This window comes from Oncorhynchus mykiss, chromosome 22 (genome assembly GCF_013265735.2).
Source record: "Oncorhynchus mykiss isolate Arlee chromosome 22, USDA_OmykA_1.1, whole genome shotgun sequence".
Classification (NCBI taxonomy): domain Eukaryota; kingdom Metazoa; phylum Chordata; class Actinopteri; order Salmoniformes; family Salmonidae; genus Oncorhynchus; species Oncorhynchus mykiss.
Window position 1 is genome coordinate 29,193,552 of NC_048586.1, and position 19,291 is coordinate 29,212,842.

At 45.2% G+C, this 19,291-nt stretch overlaps 1 protein-coding gene across 6 annotated transcripts in view; it reads left to right on the forward strand.

Annotated features, from left to right (window-relative positions):
- The window catches only part of LOC110501703 (E3 SUMO-protein ligase RanBP2), a 33,972-nt gene extending 14,681 nt beyond the window's left edge, over positions 1 to 19,291 (forward strand). For 2 of the 6 annotated variants that reach the window (XM_036959059.1, XM_036959062.1), the window contains exons 13-30: positions 443 to 580; positions 766 to 897; positions 1,619 to 1,834; positions 1,974 to 2,084; positions 2,218 to 2,359; positions 2,492 to 2,592; positions 5,583 to 10,356; positions 10,843 to 10,920; positions 13,641 to 13,796; positions 13,899 to 13,985; positions 14,101 to 14,306; positions 14,429 to 15,419; positions 15,572 to 15,682; positions 15,832 to 15,977; positions 17,047 to 17,320; positions 17,429 to 17,604; positions 17,720 to 17,893; positions 18,113 to 19,291. In XM_036959059.1, the coding sequence (XP_036814954.1) occupies positions 443 to 580; positions 766 to 897; positions 1,619 to 1,834; positions 1,974 to 2,084; positions 2,218 to 2,359; positions 2,492 to 2,592; positions 5,583 to 10,356; positions 10,843 to 10,920; positions 13,641 to 13,796; positions 13,899 to 13,985; positions 14,101 to 14,306; positions 14,429 to 15,419; positions 15,572 to 15,682; positions 15,832 to 15,977; positions 17,047 to 17,320; positions 17,429 to 17,604; positions 17,720 to 17,893; positions 18,113 to 18,418 (8,319 nt within the window). In that variant the 3' untranslated portion in view covers positions 18,419 to 19,291. The remainder of the gene's footprint in view (positions 1 to 442; positions 581 to 765; positions 898 to 1,618; positions 1,835 to 1,973; positions 2,085 to 2,217; positions 2,360 to 2,491; positions 2,593 to 5,582; positions 10,357 to 10,842; positions 10,921 to 13,640; positions 13,797 to 13,898; positions 13,986 to 14,100; positions 14,307 to 14,428; positions 15,420 to 15,571; positions 15,683 to 15,831; positions 15,978 to 17,046; positions 17,321 to 17,428; positions 17,605 to 17,719; positions 17,894 to 18,112) is intronic. The other 4 variants (XM_036959060.1, XM_036959061.1, XM_036959063.1 and 1 more) reach the window with 4 other exon arrangements.

Here is a 19,291-nt window from a genome sequence, read left to right on the forward strand (position 1 = left end):
CTCGAACAGAGCTCGTCCAATTTTCTTTCCAGCGATTGCACATTCGCCAATAGAACCGAGGGTAGTCTCACCAGGGTGCTCGTGTGCCGGCCTCTATACGAGTGTCGTGGATCAGGGCCTGGTCCGGGATAATCCATGTCTTTTGCCTCCGACTCATTGAAGTAGAAGTCCTCGTCCAAATGGAGGTTAGTGATAGCTGTTCTCATGTTCAGAAGCTTTTTTTCGGTCATAGGAAACAATAGTGGAAACATTATGTACAAAAAAGTTCAGATTACGACAAAAAAATACACAAAATAGCACAATTGGTCAGGAGCCTGTAAAACGGCCGCTATTCACTCCGGCGTCATGTAATCACTGTTGCCAAGCTGGAAAATTGACAAGACCAGTTTTAATGTATGCATTGCTCTATTTTCATTGGTTAGTGTGTTTGTGTTCATCGCAGATCCCATCAGTGAAGGGCTTTGAGGAGGAGGCCAAGATAGCATTTGCGACCCTCCTGGACATCGAGGGGAAGACAGAGGAGGCTATCGCTACCCTGGAGACCATTAACAACATCTCGTCTAACTGGCACCTAGCTAGGGTATGTAGTGAGGGGTTCACTGCTCGACCTTGGTCTTGGAGTCTGTCACCTGCACTTTATCACCATGCTTTTAAGTGCAGCTCCCAGTAAAAAAATAAAAATAAATTCTGCCAGCATTTTTCTCTGTTTTACCATACAAAATGTGTTTGTTATGAATTGTCTTTTGATATATCTGTGTTTTGTAGATCTTCCAGCGTCTGTCTGAGGAGGCCGGTAGCGGGGTGGAGGAGACACAGGACAGGTGCATCATGTTCCTCAGGAAGTTCAGAACTTACCTGTCCAAGATCTACAACGCCAACGCTGACGACATGGATAAGGTTAGACACACACACTAGTGGTGCGCCGGGCAGCTATTTGTTCACTTGCCCGCAATTGCTAAATCTGAGGCCTGCACCCAACCCTAACCCACAAATATAGAATATGCGCTATAGGCTATAGTCAAAGACCGCAGAACCATTCTTTGATAGGGTTGCTTGATTTTTTTGTTGTTGCATGATTTTGATACGTTTCTACTAATAATTTCTGACATTTTGGTAGGCTATTTGTTAGTCATCTTCTCTATAATTAAATACATGCAGCTTCTCTTCTGTCATTAAATGTTGCCCTAGAAGACTAAATAAACCCTTGCTCACCAGAATAAATTGATAGAATGAATGCTTCAATCTAGTTGACATCTGAGAAAATGCAATAACTCAACAACAACAAAAAGATAAAGATGGCACCTCTACCGATGGTATTTAACTGAGCATTCCCATTCTCTCAAGATGCTGAAAGAAAGAAATCATATTTCTCCACTCCTGTTCCCGAGTAAAAATGTTGCCTATATTTTGTGTATCATTTTACTGCAAGAAATGCTTAATCCTGCCGCAGTTAATATTAAAGCTATGTGAGAAGTTATAGGCCTACAATCAGTGTCCAGATTTGAGTTTCCATTTAACCCACCTGAACAGTAGGCTACAGTTACCTTCATATAATCAAACGTTTAAGAGTTGGAAGCATGACATGACATTCAACCATATTCACTGTGTTATGTCCCAGCTGCCCGTTTCGATGGAGGAGGTGATGGATCTCCTGAACGATGTGAAACAGCAGCTGGAGGAGAGTGGAGAAGCGATGGATGAAGAGGACGACGGCGGACCGGTCCACTCCAGCCTAAAGTTTACTAAGCCTGCTGCTTCAGTCTCTTGTGTCAAATTCGCCCCATTAACCCCCTCCCCCAGCAAGAGCTTGGCCTCTCCCTCCAAAAGACACCTGGTACTTTTAATTATAAATGTTGACTTGTAAACATATGTGAGACAGTTGCTCTTCCTATTTTTCAAACATGAACATACATGCACTCAGATTTACTGTACAGGTTGTTTTTCTCACATAAATATTTTAAATATCTTTATGGGGGGGAAAAACTATCCTCCATTTCCAGATTTCCCCAAAGACGCCACCTCATTGGGCGGAGGACCAGAAGTCCCTCCTGCAGATGCTCTGCCAGCAGGTGGAGAGCCTCAAGGTCAGCCCTTGGCTTCATTGTTTTTGAGGATATGGGAGATGGATGTTAGCCATGTCAAGTGTGCATATTAATTAAATTATAGATGTTAATGTATGGTTTCTATGTTGATAAGTGCTGTGTGGTTGTGTTGCAGAATGAGGTCCATGACCTGAGGCATCACTCGTCAGACAGCATGGCGTCACCCCACCAAAGAATGTATGGAGATGGGTACGGGGCTGAGAGCATGCAGGAGGGCTACCCCCCAGCACAGACCTTCCATGGAGCACCCCTCACTGGTAGGAACACAGTACACAACTGAGTTGTGTAGTTTGACTGTGTGATATAAGGAATAATGAAATAGCAATGTTTTTAGGATATTAAATTCTGAATGTTGATTATACCCTCTTTCCTCCTCTTTTTGTTTCCAGTTGCCACCACACAGGCACCCTCTATGTATTACAATCAATCCCCCGCTTATAATGCCGGACAGTATCTCCTTCGTACGGCAGCCAATGTTACTCCAACAAAGGTATGTGTTTATACCTTGGGATTCTTTAAGAATTGAGAATGGTTTAGTTACTTAAAGTGGGATAGTATTTTCAGTAGGGCTGGGTGATATGGCCTAAAAATGAATATATTGATTTCTTGACACATCTACTCATTCAAGGTTTTTTAATATATTTTTTAAGACTATTTTCTACATTGTAGAATAATAGTGAAGACATCAAAGCTATGAAATAACCCATATGGAATCATGTAGTAACCAAAAAAGGGGTTTGAGATTCTTCAAAGTAGCCACCCTTTGCCTTGATGACAGCTTTGCACACTTGGCATTCTCTCAACCAATTTCACCTGGAATGCTTTTCCAACCGTCTTGAAGGAGTTCTCACATATGCTGAGCACTTGTTGGCTGGTTTTCCTTCACTCTGCGGTCCAGCTCATTCCAAACCATCTCAATTGGGTTGAGGTTGGGTGGTTGTGGAGGCCAGGTCATCTGATGCATCACTCATCACTCTCCTTCTTGGTCAAATAGCCCTTACACAGTCTGAAGGTGTGTTGAGTCATTGTCCTGTTGTAAAACAAATGATAGTCCCCATAAGCGCAAACCAGATAGAATGGTGTATTGCTGCAGAATGCTGTGGTAGCCATGCTGGTTAAGTGTGCCTTGAATTATAAATAAATCACTGACAGTATCACCAGCGAAGCACCCCCACACCACCTCCATGCTTCATGGACCCACACATGCGGATATCATCCGTTCACCTACCCTGCGTCTCACAAAGACATGGCGTTTGGAACCAAAGATCTCAAATTTAGACTCATCAGACCAAAGAACAGATTTCCACCAGTCTAATATCCATTTCTCGTGTTTCTTGGCCCAATCAAGTCTCTTCTTTTTATTGGTGTCCTTTGGTAGTGGTTTCTTTGCAGCAGTTCGGCCATGAACGCCTGATTCACGCAGTCTCCACTGAACAGTTGAAGTTGAGATGTGTCTATTACTTGAACTGAAGCATTTATTTGGTCTTCAATTTCTGAGGCTGGCAAGTTACCTCTGCAGCAGAGTCTTTGGGTCTTCCCTTCCTGTGGTGGTCCTCATGAGAGACAGTTTCATTATAGCGTTTGATGGTTTTTGCGGCCTCACTTGAAGAAACTTTCAAAGTTCCTGACATTTTCCAGATTGACTTAAAGCAATAGTGGACTGTTTCTCATTGCTTATTTGAGCTGTTCTTGCCATAATATGGACTTGGTCTTTTACCAAATAGGGCTATCTTCTGTATACCACCCATACCTTGTCACAACACAACTGATTGGCTCAAATGCATTAAGAAGGATAGAAATTCCACAAATGAAAAAGGCACACCTGTTAATTTAAATGCATTCCATGTGACTACCTCATGAAGCTGGTTGAGAGAATGTCAAGCGTGTGCAAAGCTGTTATCAAGGCAACGGTTGGCTACTTTGAAGAGTCTTAAATATTATTCTAAAATGTAGAAAATATAAAAAAGAAAGACCCTGGAATGAGTATGTGTCCAAACAGTTGACTAGTACGTATATCTAAAAAAAAAAAAAGTTCTCGAAGTAAGCTTTGTACAGTTAAAAGGTCAAATACACTGCATTTCAAACAGTCAGAAATAATCTAATGAATTCAGGGCTTGTGAAGTTATACCTCGGCTAAATATAGGGCGTCCACAATCATAAGTGGCAAAGCGGTCTAAGGCACTGCATCTCAGTGGTTGAGGCATCACTACAGTCCCTAGTTCGAATCCAGGCTCCATCACAACTGTCCGTGATTGGGAGTCCCATAGGGCGGCGCACATTTGACCCAGCTTCGTCTGTGTTTGGCCAGTGTAGGCCGTCATTGTAAGTAAGAATTTGTTCTTAACTGACTTGCCTAGTTAAATAAATAAAAATAAGACCCACTAATGTAATATTTTATCAAAATGATTTAACCTGCCTTTTTGTAAGCACAGATCTGTCTAACCAGAACCATGCAAAATGCACATTCACTAATAATGACTAACTTCTTGTAGCAGGCATTAGGCTATAGAAAATTAATAAAGGTCTCAATTCATCTCAAGCACAAGCCCATGTGCTAGTGACTAGTTAGCTAATCTTTATATTTAAATTTTAGCTAACCTGGATCTATTTTCTAGCTAAGAAGGCAGAACAGTTGGATTATCAACACACCCTTCTGTCCATCTCCAACTGTTTGAACAGCATGTTAGCTTGTCCACTTTGTTCAGATATTGAAATCGAGTGGCCTCAGAAACAAGTTGAAATTTCTTTATACAGTTGTGTTTTATGCTTATTGCACATTTATAAAACACAGACTAGACAGCTAGTATAAAAGTATTTGGCTAAAATGCTGCTAGCGGTACTTGATACCGCAATGCCACATGCGACAAACTGAGCATTCATTTTCCAGAATCAATGGTCATTGATAGGCTACTCTCGTTTTAACATCTCTATTATGGTAAAATCATTTCTCAATGTGTTTTGGTGTCCATATGACCGATTCTGTTGGACCAGACGTCAAATGCAAATAGTGAGTTAAAACAGCTCCTCAGGGAGGAAGATGTGATCTCTCATCTTTGTTTTCGTGAGGGGCTTGGTGTGTGTGCCTGTGATTCTGTGAGGAAGAGGCAAAGTCTGTTCAAAATAAGCCAAATGCGTTTCTATGGGCTTATTGTGGGCCTAAGCTTGTCGCATGCCTTCCTGCCTTGGTGACACCAACTCCCATTGTTAGGGCGGAGACGTGCATCTCGTCATTATATGCAGATCTCTGGTGTCAATGGGAGGGTGTACAGAAGAAGCGAAGGAGACGAGACGTTTCCTTTATAAAAAGGAAAAGTACAAAAAAACCTTGATTCTTGCAATACAGGCATTTGGAATATTGCGCAAAGACATACATTGGAATTAATTTACTTAATTTGATATTGCCCAGCCCTACTTTTCAGTGGCAAATATGAAATGCACAGGTTTTAGTTTGAATACATTTTTCTTTCTCTTGTGTCTCAGGCTCCTGTGTATGGAATCAACCGCCTGCCACCCCAGCAGCACATGTATGCCTACCAGCAGCCCACAAACACACCTCCCCTACAGTCAACACCAGCCTGCATCTACCCTCCTCAAGATCAGGTCTTCGGCGCCCCTCTCCGCTTCGAGTCACCAGCAACCAGTCTACTCTCCCCATACAGTGAGGAATACTACGGACACTCTCAGCCCACCACAAACCCTCCCCTCCCAGAGCCTGGCTACTTCACCAAGCCCTCCATTGTACCTGTCCAACCACCAAAGAGCATCGAGGGGAAGCCTGTGGGCTTTGGGAAGATCTCTTTTGGCCAGCCGATCCCTGCTGAGCCTCCTAAGTTGCCTAGCTTTGGTGCTGGAATAGTCGCCCAGTCCACTCCATCATCCGCTGCCTTTAAATTCAACTCCAACTTTAAATCCAATGACGGGGACTTCACCTTCAAGTCCAAAAACAATGAGAGCCTGTTAGGTCTTCTGACGTCAGACATTCCCACCAAATCTGAGGGTCCCTCAGAGGGGAAGCCACAAGAGCCTCCTAGTCAGGGAGGGATTTTTACCTTTGGCCCTAAAAGTGCGTCTGAGTTCTCCTTTGCTGACACAATCCAGATCCAGGACAAACCAAACCTGTTTGGAAAATTTGACCAGCCATTTAGTTTCACTGATGTAACCACGCCGGTATTTGGGCTGGCAAACACAGCAGAGGAGGAGAAGGGAGCCGAGAGCAATAACGACAGCACTCATGTGGAGGAGGACGAGGATGGGCCTCACTTTGAGCCTATTGTGCCCCTCCCTGACAAAGTAGACGTGAAGACTGGAGAGGAGGAAGAGGAGGAGATGTTCTGTAACAGGGCCAAGCTGTTCAGATTTGATGCGGAGACAAAAGAGTGGAAAGAGAGAGGTATCGGCTTAGTCAAAATCCTAAAGCACAATACATCAGGGAAAGTGCGTCTGCTGATGAGGAGGGAGCAGGTTCTGAAGATCTGCGCTAACCACTACATCACGCCAGACATGCTCCTGAAACCAAATGCTGGATCTGACAAGTCCTGGGTCTGGAATGCTGTTGATTATGCAGATGAGGAACCAAGGCCTGAGCAACTGGCAATCCGGTACAAAACGGAAGACGAGGCATTGCTCTTCAAGACAAAGTTTGAAGAGGCTCAGAAGATCGTTCCCAAATCTCCAAAAATGCAGCAAGATCAGTCATATAGGAAAAATAATTTTCCTAAACTCTCTGCTCCATTGGCGACAAACTTTGCTGCCCAATTTGCAAAGAAGTACGGGGAGTGGGACTGCGATGTGTGCTGTGTAAGAAATGCAGCTAAAGTTATGCAGTGTGTTGCCTGCCAGACTGCCAACCCTAATGCCCCATCAAAGCTGGACAGCGCACCGGCTACTGACATCAAAGGCTTTACTAGTGGGGCAGCTTCAGTGGGAGGATTTACCTTTGGATTTGGAGCTGACTCGTCAAAAGACACCAGCAGCGCAGGATCTATTGGAAAAGGATTTGGGTCTTTTGGAGCTCAGATACCCTCCTCCTTTACGTTTGGAACCAGTGGCACCACTTATATACCTGCTGCTGGTTTTGGTGCCCAGTTTGGAAAGAGGCAAGAAACCACAAAAGTTGCAGCAGAATCAAAGCCCTCAACCATGCCATTTGGCTCTGGATTTGGTGTGCAGTTCGGCATAAATCCAGGGCAGTGGGACTGCGATACATGCACTTTAAGAAATGAGGCATTTGCAAACAGATGTCTCTCTTGTCAAACTCCTAACCCTTCAGGAAAACCTGCTGCTGGTGCCCCGGCTTTGGCAACCCTCTCAATTGGGTCTGGATTTGGTGCACAGTTTGGCAAAAAACCAGGGCAGTGGGAGTGTGACACGTGTCTTGTTAGAAATGAGGAGTCTGCTAGCAGTTGTGTTTCTTGTCAAACTCCAAACTCTGTAGCCAAAACAGATGTAGATGGAGCAGCAGAATCAAAGCCCTCAACCATGCCATTTGGTGCCCCGGCTTTGGCAACCCTCTCAACTGGGTCTGAATTTGGTGCCCAATTCAGCAAAAAGCTAGGGCAATGGGACTGTGATACATGCGTTGTAAGAAATGAGGCTTCTTCAAGCAGTTGTGTTTCTTGTCAAACTCCTAACCCTTCAGCAAAATCAACAGTAGAGGTAGCACCAACAACAGAGCCAACAGTGTCAGACTTTGGTGCTGCTTTTTCAAGGAAGGATGGACAATGGGACTGTGACACCTGTCTAGTGAGGAATGATGCATCTGCCTCTAAGTGTGTTTCCTGCCAGACACCCAACCCCAATGCTAGCAGCTCCTCTCTTAGGGCCATGTTTGCCAGGCAGGAGGGACAGTGGGACTGTGACACATGTCTAGTCAGAAACAACGACTCTGCTAGTCAATGTGTCTCCTGTCAGATGCCCAATCCCAATTTTAAGAGCATAGCCACAGCCGCCACAGCCGCCACTTCCAGCTCATCCTTCAGCTTTAACTTCGGGAGTCGGACTGCCTCTACTCAACCCACAGGCACTGGGTTTAAAGCGAACTTCAAGGGTGACAGCTCTTTGCAGTTTGGCACAGGCAAAGTTGATAAAAGTTCCCCTGCATCCTTCAAGTTTGAGACCCCTCCTCAGGCTGAAAGCAGTACCCCCAGTGCTGCAGGCTTCTCTTTCACCATGCCCATCCCAGCAGGTGGCTTTAAGTTTGGCACTCAGGAAACTGCAAAGGAAACCCTACCAGCTGAAACTCAGACCCCTGCTTCAGGATCTGCGTCAATGTTCCTGAAGAATATCGCAGAGCAGCACAGAGAGAAGGAATCTGGTGTCAGTGTATATGCATCAGTGCTGTCAGTGGACAAGACGGGTCAGGATGAAAATCCCCTCTTCATTGGCAAACCCAACGACTTCAGTTTTGCAGACTTGGCTAAAAACTCACAAGGAGACTTCCAGTTTGGTCAGACTGACTCCAATTTCAAAGGCTTCACCCGCGCTGGTGAGCAGTTGTTCACATCCCTTCAGTCAAACCAGAGGGCAGACACCTCAGCTGACCAGGATGAAGAGGGCATATACAAGACAGAGGATATTGACGATATCCAGTTTGAGCCTGTGGTCCAGATGCCAGAGAAAGTGGACCTGGTCACAGGAGAAGAGGACGAACAGGCCCTCTACTCCCAGAGAGTGAAGCTCTTCAGGTTTGATGGAGACATCAGCCAGTGGAAGGAGAGGGGCGTTGGGGTCCTCAAGTTCCTGAAGAACGCCACCAATGGCAGGCTCAGAGTGCTGATGAGGAGAGAGCAGGTCCTGAAGGTGTGTGCCAACCACTGGATCACCACCACCATGAACCTGAAGCCCTTGGCTGGCTCCGACAAGGCCTGGATGTGGCTGGCTAATGACTTCTCTGATGGAGATGCCAGACTGGAGCAACTCGCTGCCAAGTTTAAAACCCCTGAGCTGGCTGAGGAGTTCAAGCTGAAGTTTGAGGAGTGTCAGAGGCTCCTGTTAGACATCCCACTGCAGACTCCTCACAAGCTTGTTGACACAGGCAGAACTGCACATCTCATCCAGAAGGCAGAGGAGATGAAGTCCGGCCTGAAAGATCTTAAATCTTTCCTGACCGATGACAAAACCAAGATCAAGGAGGACGACAGCCATGCTAACATCACGACAGCCAGTAACACCTCTGGTCTGAATATCAAGCCCCACGCAGAGAACACTGGCCCTACCTTAGAATGGGACAACTATGACCTGAGAGAGGAGGCTCTGGACAACAGTGCTGACACCTCTGTCTACGCCTTACCCCTGGAAAGCAGCCCAATCAGGAAGAACCTCTTCTGCTTTGGAGAATCCACAGAGGGCTTCAACTTCAGCTTCCAGCCTGTCGTCAGTCCCGCCAAGTCGCTGGCCAAGATGAACCAGAGCGGGGTGTCTGCGGACGAGGAGCAGGACATTAGCCAGGAGGAGGAGCGGGACGGCCTGTACTTTGAGCCTGTGGTTCCCCTGCCAGACCTGGTGGAGATCTCCACTGGAGAGGAGAATGAAAATGTGTGTTTCAGCCACAGGGCAAAGCTGTATCGCTATGACAAAGACCTGAACCAGTGGAAGGAGAGAGGCATCGGAGACCTCAAGATACTGCAGAACTGCGATACCAAACGAGTAAGACTCATCATGAGGAGAGACCAAGTCCTGAAAATCTGCGCCAACCATTGGGTCACATCTTCTATGAAGTTGGAGCCCATGAAGGGTGCTGAGAAGGCCTGGGTCTGGAGCGCTATTGACTTTGCCGAGGTAACTAAGGGAAATGTTGAGCAGTTAGCTGTGAGATTCAAACTGAAGGATGTGGCTAACTCCTTCAGAGATATATTTGACCAGGCTAAAACTGCCCAAGAGAATGAGATTCTGGTCACTCCAATCGCCTCCAGTGAGACCTTTACTCAGGAGGAAGCAATAGCGACGGGGACAACCGTGTGTGGACGAGCTGCTGTGGCCATCCTGGAGGAGACCACCACAGAACGGACGGAGCTGTATCATGAGACTTTACACACCCCTGACTGTAAGTCCTCCACCGGTACTCCACATAGCCCTCTCAACCTCTCCAGGATGGTGATGTCCCCACCCAAGTTCCTCTTTGGAACAGACTCTCTCCAAAAGTTTTTCGGCAGCAGCCCACCGTCATCCAAGGAGGATAGTTCTCCAGAGAGCTCCAAGGTTAAAGACAGCGGTCGGACCTCCCAGCCTTTAACTGCATTCAAAATCTCAGAAAAGGGTAAGCCTTTTGTTTTCCTTTCTTGATCGTTTTTGTTGATATTGTGGTTCACTGTCCCCACCATTCTGAAAGTAGTCAACTGGGTGGAACTTCCTATGGGTTACGGAAGGATCACATGATTTAATCCGAGTCATCTGCCAGTAAATTATACTTCTGAGCAAACACTAGTTGGCAGTATGCACCCTTTCAGTTTGTTTGCCAACTAGGAGGAGAAGAAGGAGGTAATAATAATGGAAATTGCCTCAATGGCGCTGCCCGTGAGTTTACAGACACCATAATGGAACTTATATAAAGATATCTCTAGCATTCTCTATGGGACAGGACCGAAATATAGAAAGATTGATATAGGCCTAATCCATTACGCTTACTTAATGCAATGACGTTCAGCAACTTGAAGCTAACCAAATATGCATTCATACATCTTCATTTCTTAATCCAACCACCCCCAATTCTAGTTTGTCTCACATGCCAACCATTATTTTGTAGGATTGGACTTTAGGCTTTTCAAAGATAACCCAAAGACTTTTTGGACCAGCACCTCATCCACCCAATTTGAGCCCCCAGGTACTCTGTCACCACACTATGTGTGTTCTGTGACACGTCACCTACACAGCTGGCACCTGTCTGGCCTTGCCTGGTAGCCGGTCTTAACCAGCACGCAACGAGTGGAACATGCAGTGCATTCGGAAAGTTTTCAGAGACAGTAGATTTTTTCCCACATTTTGTTACATTGGTCTTATTCTAAAATTGTTGGTTCCCACAATCTACACACAATGACAAAGCAAAAACAGGTTTAGACATTTTTGCAAATGTCTAAAAAATAAACATTACATTTACCTAAGTATTCACACCCTTTACTCACTAATTTGTTGAAGGTGAACCTTCGCCCCAGTCCTGAGCGCTCTGGAGCAGGTTTTCATCAAGGATCTTTGTGCTTTACTCTGTTCATCTTTCCCTTGATCCTGACTAGTCTCTCAGTCCCTGCCGCTGAAAAACATCCCCACAGCATGATGCTGCCACCACCATGCTTCACTGTAGGGATGGTGCCAGATTTCCTCCAGACCTGAACCTTGGCATTCATGTCAGAGTTCAATCTAGGTTTCATCAGACCAGAGAATCTTGTTTCTCATGGTCTGTCCTTTAGACCCTTTTTGGCTGTCTCCAAGCAGGCTGTCATGTGCCTTTTACTGAGCAGTGGCTTTCGTCTGGCCACTCTACCATAAAGGCCTGGTTGTTGGAGTGCTCCAGAGATGGTTGTCTTTCTGGAAGGTTTTCCCATCTCCACAGAGGAACTCTGAAGCTCTTTCAGTGTGACAAATGGGTTCTTGGTCACCTCCCTGACCATGGCCCTTCTCCCCTAATTGCTCAGTTTGGCCAGGGGGCCAGCTCTAGGAAGAGTCTTTGTTGTTCTAAACTTTTTCCATTTAAGATTTTTTATTTATTTTATTTTATTTTACCTTTATTTAACCAGGTAGGCAAGTTGAGAACAAGTTCTCATTTACAATTGCGACCTGGCCAAGATAAAGCATTATATTGATGGAGGCCACTGTGTTCTAGGGGACATTCAATGCTGCAGAAATGTTTTGGTACCCTTCCTCAGATCTTTGCCTTGAAAAAATCCTGTTTCAGAGCTCTACGGACAATTCCTTCGAACTCATGGCTTGATTTTTTTCTCTGACATGAACTGTGGGACCACACACAGTTGTGTGCCTTTCCAAATCATTTCCAATCAATTGAATTTATCACAATTGGACTCCAATCAAGTCTTAGGAACATCTCAAGGATGATCAATGAAAACAGGATGCACCTGAGCTCAATTTCGAGTCTCATAGCAAAGGGTCTGAATACTTATGTAAATAAGTTCTTTGTTTTTTATTTGAATGAAATATGCAAAAAATTCTGGTCCTTTCGAGTGGCGCAGCAGTCTAAGGAGACCCATGGCCCATGGCACAATTGGCCCAACATCATCTGGGTTAGGGGAGGGTTTGGCCGACCGGGATTTCCTTGTCCAATCGTGCTCTAGCGACTCCTGTGGTGGTCCGGTTGAAAGCACCCTGACACGGTCATCAGTTACAGTGTTTCCTATATAATAATTAAATTATACTAACAACATGGCTCTCGACCTTCGCCTCTCCTGAGTCTGCACGGGAGTTGCAGCGATGGGACAAGACTGTGAATATGAATTGGATATCACAAAATTGTAGAGAAAGAAGGGGTTAAAAAAAGAATAAAGTGTTTTATTCATTTTTATTCTAAAAATGTCGCTTTGTCATTATGGGGTATTGTGTGTAGATTGAGGAGGATGTTTTATTTATTTAATCCATTTTAGAATAAGGCTGTAACTTAACAAAATGTGGGAAAGGGGAAGGGGTCTGAATACTTCCTGAATGCACTGTACAAACCTAATGAGCTGCATGCCCATGTGTGATACTCGACATTAACTCTTACTCTAGTGAAATATAGATTTCTACAGATGAAAGTTAGGATAGCTGTTTAGCTATTGGAGGGGTGAAATGACTAAGTTCCTGGTAGCAGCCAGTTGTGTTGACGCTGATTCAGAGTACTTCTCCCTCTGTTTAAAAGGAGACACGGGGAGATTCCAACCATGCTTGCTGACAGAAATGTGCTGTCACACCCACATTTGTAGTCCAGGATGTGTAGCAACAGTGTAAAATCAAATCCCACTCTGGTTCGGTTTGTTCCAGAGATTTACAATATGTCCCAGTGAAAGAGCCAGAGTTGAAACTCCGGTAGCATGTTCTGTATGTCACAAGCAAAACTTGTTCTACCACTAGACAGTAATCTTTGAATTGGTTTTAGAGCAGCAGGAAGAAATGGTATAACTGCTATCCTCTATGGTTGGCCTCATGTACACTATAGATCCATGGTTCTAATGTTTATGATGCTTTTGAGATTGACTTACTCAGTAGTAATAGCATTGTCAGAGATACAGGAGACATCTCGCTCGGTGTGGTGAAATGCACGGTGTCAATTATTTTAGATGCATGTGTTTTGATGAGGAACTAACCCTAGACATGCACCTATCTGCTTAGTGAAATGGTTTTGTGACTTTCTAGTTAATAAAATGTTAGCCTGCCTTTTAGAATCAGATTACAGTTTCTGTAGATGCAATTTTCAATAATAATAATAAATCAAATTCCCCTTGTAGATGAATATAGTTGTATTAATCGGTTCCTGCTCTCAGTGTCTCTCTGTTCTGTACACTTTTCTGTAGGAAGGGGGCCTCCTGACTGAGTTGTCTCACCATTTGTGTTGTGTTATAGCACCCTCCCATGCGGAGGCCGACAGTGAGGTGGAAGTGGTGTATGTGAGGCAGCCAACAGTTGAGCAGGCTTTTCTGGCTAGGGAACTCCTGCTGCCTCTCACCTTCTTCTGCTACCAGAACGAACCAGGATATACCAGCGACGACCAGACTGATGGTGAGAAACACTCTCAAACTTTTTTTTTACCTGCATCAGCAACCGTTTGGTAATTGTAGTTGACAGTGTTGCTAACGTTAGTTTGTGCTGTGAATATTGCAGATGAGGACTTTGAGACAGCAGTTAAAGCCCTGAATGGAAAACTGTACCGGGATCCTCCTGAGAGAGAGGCTGCAAGTGCAGGTTCTGGTAAGTTTCATGGCCAAAGCAGCTATAGAGATGGGTATGAATAGGACAGGTTGGAGTGAAATTTCTCCTCAAAAGTTACTTCACGAATAAACCTGCCCCACTCGTCTCCTCTCAGCAGGCCAGGCCGAGGCAGGTGTTGAAGGTCTGGACCCAGAGGTTGAGGTTTTATGGGAGAAGAGGCCAACTCCAGAGGAGGAACAGAAAGCCAGGAACCTGCAGCTGCCTTCAACCTTCTTCTGTGGTGTAGGCAGCGACAGCGAGGCAGAGAAGGACAAGCCAGAGGACTTTGAGACAGAGTTCCGCAAAGCACAGGAGGCTCTGGTGAGATTATATGATATGCATTTGTTTGCACAAAGGTAAACAACTTTTGTGATATTGGGTTATAAGAAATTGAAAGTGGTTCTCTCAAGCAAATGTTAACTGTTTTAGTTATTGTGTTTCAGGATGCTGAGAGAAGCTCAGACCCTGTTTCATCTGAGGATGTGTCCTCCAGCACCTGCGATACAGTGCCAGAACAACAGGTCCCAGACCAGTACCCCAGCAGCCAGGAACAGGCTTCAGATCAGTCTGGGGCAGAAGTCCAGTCCACTACAGCAGAAGAACAGGTCTCTGATCAGTCCTTAACCATACAAGAGGCTGAAATCCCAACCCCAGGTAGCCAGGAACAAGCCACAGAACAGTCGGTTACCATCCAGGAGGCAGAAGTCCAGTCTTCTACAGCAGAGGAACATGTCCCAGATCAGTCCTTAACCATACAGGAGGCTGAAATCCCAACCCCAGGTAGCCAGGAACAGGCCACAGATCAGCCAGTTACCATCCAAGAGGCAGAAGTCCAGTCCTCTACAGCAGAAGAACATGTCCCAGATCAGTCCTTAACCATTCAGGAGGCTGACATCCCAACCCCAGGTAGCCAGGAACAGGCCACAGAACAGTCAGTTTCCATCCAGGATGCAGACATCCAGTCCTCTACAGCAGAAGAACAGGTCTCAGTTCAGTCATTAACCATTCAGGAGGCAGAGGTCCAGTCCTCTACAAAGGAGCAGCAGACTCCAGATCAGTCAGACTCCACTTCAACACCATCGCAGACTGCCGTCTCCCGCAGCAGGGAGCAGGCTACAACTCCAAACCCTTCAGAAAAACCTGCTGCTAGTGCCCCAGCTTTGGTAACCCCCTCATTTGGTTTTGGATTTGGTGCACAGTTTGGCAAAAAACCAGGGCAGTGGGAGTGTGACATGTGTCTTGTTAGAAATGAGGAGTCTGCAAGCAGTTGTGTTTCTTGTCAAACTCTAAACCCTGCTGCCAGCAGCGGGGAACAGGCTCCAGATCAGTCAGAATCTACTCCTGCAGCTACCAGCAGCAGCCCTATAGACCTGTCTGCCAAGAAGACCTCTGAGCCTGACTCCAATACTACATTTACTACAACCACTACTCAGGGTATGAAACATTTATCACTGCAAAGCCTTTTGAATTCTACCCACACTTAACTCTAGGCAATTCCTTCTATGTCCTCCCAGCAACACAATCCCACTTCTGACACCAATGCAGCAAACTGAGCTGTCTTCTCTTCCTTACTTTCTCTTTTACAGATGCTCCTAACTCATTTGGCTCATTGGGCTTCAGTGCTCTAGGAGGGGAAGGATTCTCCTTTGCTGATCTGGCACAGAACACTGGGGGGGAATTTGCCTTTGGAAAACAAGGTTGGTACTTCTAAGTTTTCTGAATACGATTGACTGAAGAAAATTCAATATGATGTGTGTTCTTAAGATTTCTATTTGTCACCATGACAACTGAGCTTTGTTTCAGTGAAAACAAACATTTCATTTAACTTTTTATCTTTCATTGTTAGATTCCAACTTCTCGTGGGCGAACGCCGGGGCTACTTTGTTTGGAGCTGCAGACCCAGCCAAAGCTGACGGAGGGGAGGAGGAGTGTGATGAAGGGGACACTAATAATGTGGGCATTGACTTTGAACCCATAGTCTCTCTACCAGAGGTACTTATCAATGCACTGCTACTCATCTATCTCCACTTCCCCTTACTGGGAATGTCATGTTATGAAGTAAAGTAAGTAGCCTTGGTGTGTGCGAGCCAGAACGGCTCATAGGAGCAGACCGGTTTCTGTAGTGAGGCAGCTTGTTGTACAAGTACACCGCCTGGACAGGACACCAGTCTATCGCAGGGCCTTACCCCAATCTCGCTTTTTAAAGGAAAAATCCAAATAAAACCACAAATTCTTTAATTTACAGGGTTAAATAACACTAAAATGTGAGAAACATTTTTTGTGAATTTATTTTTCATTTTGCCATCATAATAAGGTTTGTAGCAACATGGAAATTTGTTGCATCTCAAGTCGTCTACAAAATCCACAATGCAATGCTCTTTCTACGGGCAAACGTAGCTACACGCTATAATACAGAAGATAATATCAGCATGTTAGTTAGCTGTAAAATCTCCTAAACAAACTGCACTATCAATTTAGGAGTCTACAATCTCACCGTGTTCAAACTGCAGATCGATGTGCCTTACAGAGTGGAGTCTCTAAGGCACATGGGAAACATTGAGAGAAGACATCCTCCCGAGTTGTGACATCAGCCAGTATTGAAATCTGACATGTATGATAGATGATTTTGCGATCTAAAAGGCTTATTCCTCTTCATTTCCAGTGTAGTGAGCGACTTTATCACAGTGCTACGTCATACCGGAGGCATTTCTGCCTGCTCGAACCACAATAACTCTGATACACATGAAAACATGAAATTACCCAGGGAATCGATAGAACATCACTCATAGATGCACAAAAACAGTATAACGTTCAAAATGGGTGAACCTTTCCTTTAATGCTGAGTTCCAAGCAGAGACTCTACGTCATCGTTATAACTGACTAAATGTGTTCTAGGTGGAGGCATAGAATGTGGAGTAATGCCAGCTCTACACTATCTATATGACAGAGAATCTTGCATGTTCTACTCAATACATTTCTATATGAGTTCTGTAATCTTACACCCTCCTGATTAATGAGCCCTTGGTCTCGTCATTAACCTGCATGTAACTGTGTTGTCCAGGTGGAGACTAAGTCAGGGGAGGAGGATGAGGAGATCCTGTTTAAGGAGCGTACCAAGCTGTACCGCTGGGAGAGAGACCTGGGCCAGTGGAAGGAGAGGGGTGTGGGAGACATCAAGATCCTCTTCCACCCCGATAAGAGGTTCTACCGGGTGCTGATGAGGAGGGAGCAGGTGCTGAAGGTCTGTGCCAATCACACCATCTGTCAGAGCATGGAGCTCAAACCCATGAACACCTCTAACCAAGCCCTAGTCTGGACAGCTACTGACTTTTCAGGTAGGTCTATACATAGCTCGGCAACACACACACAAAGCTACATAAATATATTGATTCGTATATAATTTGAATTGATAAATATTTTTTATCAACAACAAAAAAATCCAGAGGGTGAGGGTAAGGTGGAACAGTTGGCAGCCAAGTTTAAGACCGCGGAGCTGGCCGAGAGTTTCAGGAAGATCTTCTGTGAGTGTCAGAGTCGAATGAGCCAATCAGAGGCCTCCACCCTCTCCTCCCCCCAGCTGTCCAGGGTACAGGAACATTCCAGAGACACCAATCCCCAGGTCAGTGTTTCCCCTGTCTGCTAATGTATAGGTGGACCGCCTACCACTTTTGTCCCCTCCACCTACAATAATGTTTCATAATATTTCTAAAGAATCCACCAAACCCTGCCCCCAGGTGTACCTCTCTATCTCCGCTGACGACGAGCCCCTGGGAACGGTCACCATAGAACTGTTCTCTCACATCGTCCCCAAGACAGCTGAGAACTTCAGAGCTCTGTGTACAGGACAGAAAGGCTTCGGGCTGCGCAACACTGTCTTCCACAGGGTCGTACCCGACTTCATGTGTCAGGTGAGAAGCGGGGAGTTGTGGGGTTAGCCTCAAACCAGAGTGGGGTTAGCCTCAAACCAGACAACAATCAGAGCCAAAGTGCTTTCATAACCTTCAATACCATGTTTCCCAAAACATAGGTCACAGTTAGTGCCTCTTGGAACACAAAACATTTTGTAAACCTCTGCAAGAATGTATAACTCTGCTTGGTCCGGTCTCTGTATTGTCCTCTTTCCTCAGGGTGGAGACATCACCAACCAGGATGGGACAGGAGGGAAATCCATCTACGGTCACAAGTTTGAGGATGAGAATTTTGACGTGCGCCACACAGGCCCGGGGCTGCTGTCCATGGCCAACCACGGCCGAGACACCAACAACTCCCAGTTCTTCATCACTTTGAAGAAGGCTGAGCACTTGGACTTCAAACATGTGGCCTTTGGCTTCGTCAGAGACGGCATGGATGTGGTTCGCAGCATGGGAAAGCTGGGCACCAAGACTGGCCAACCCAGCAAGAAGATTGTCATCACCGAATGTGGACAACTGTAGAGCTTCGTTCTGTTCACTGACTGTTGACATCTCAACTGTAGAGCTGAGATCTGGTCACTGACTGTTGACATCTCAACTGTAGGGCTGAGATCTGGTCACTGACTGGACGTCTATCGGCCTTCGCTCTGGCCATGGACTGGACAGTGATAGGCTTTCAAACTGTGGAGTGGACAACTATAGTAGGAAAATCTCAAATGAGACCCTATACCTCATGTAATGTGAAACATGTTTAGTTTTTTTGCAGAGCCCATGTGGAGTGCACTAAGGGTTCTGGTAGTGTACTACAGGGGAAATAGGGTGTCATTTGAGACAGAGATGGTCTCCTTTTCATAAGTGTTGCCCCACCCTGAGGGCAGCATGTGACTGTGTGAATCTCCAGACTTTATTTTTGTGTATACATTCAATTCTTTTTTGGGTGGGGGGGTTCTTTTCATGTGTTCTATTAAAAGTTGAAAACACTGGTTCCTTCATAAGCTCCCTAACTGGATTGTTTTGCATAATTAAGCCTTCATTGAGATTAACAAGAAACCTTGTTTAAGAACCAACCTCTGTTCATTTGAACGATTTTCCTCTCTCCTGCTCCCTGTGAATACTTTTAGGTGTGGTGGTGTGTTTTTGTGTATACATTTATTTCATAATGTACAAATCATTGAGACGAACCTTGTTCATCTTAAACTCGGAAAGTAGGAATATGATGAACTATAACCTGCTGTGTGACACTTTGGGAGAGGTATGACATAACTTTTGGTTGTGTAAGAACCTTCTATGGTATTCTGTTGACAAATATCACTTGGAATTGAAACCATTCTTATTGTCAATATATAAATGATGCTGGAGAATGTCTTTAGAAATAAAGTTGCTTTATACTGATAA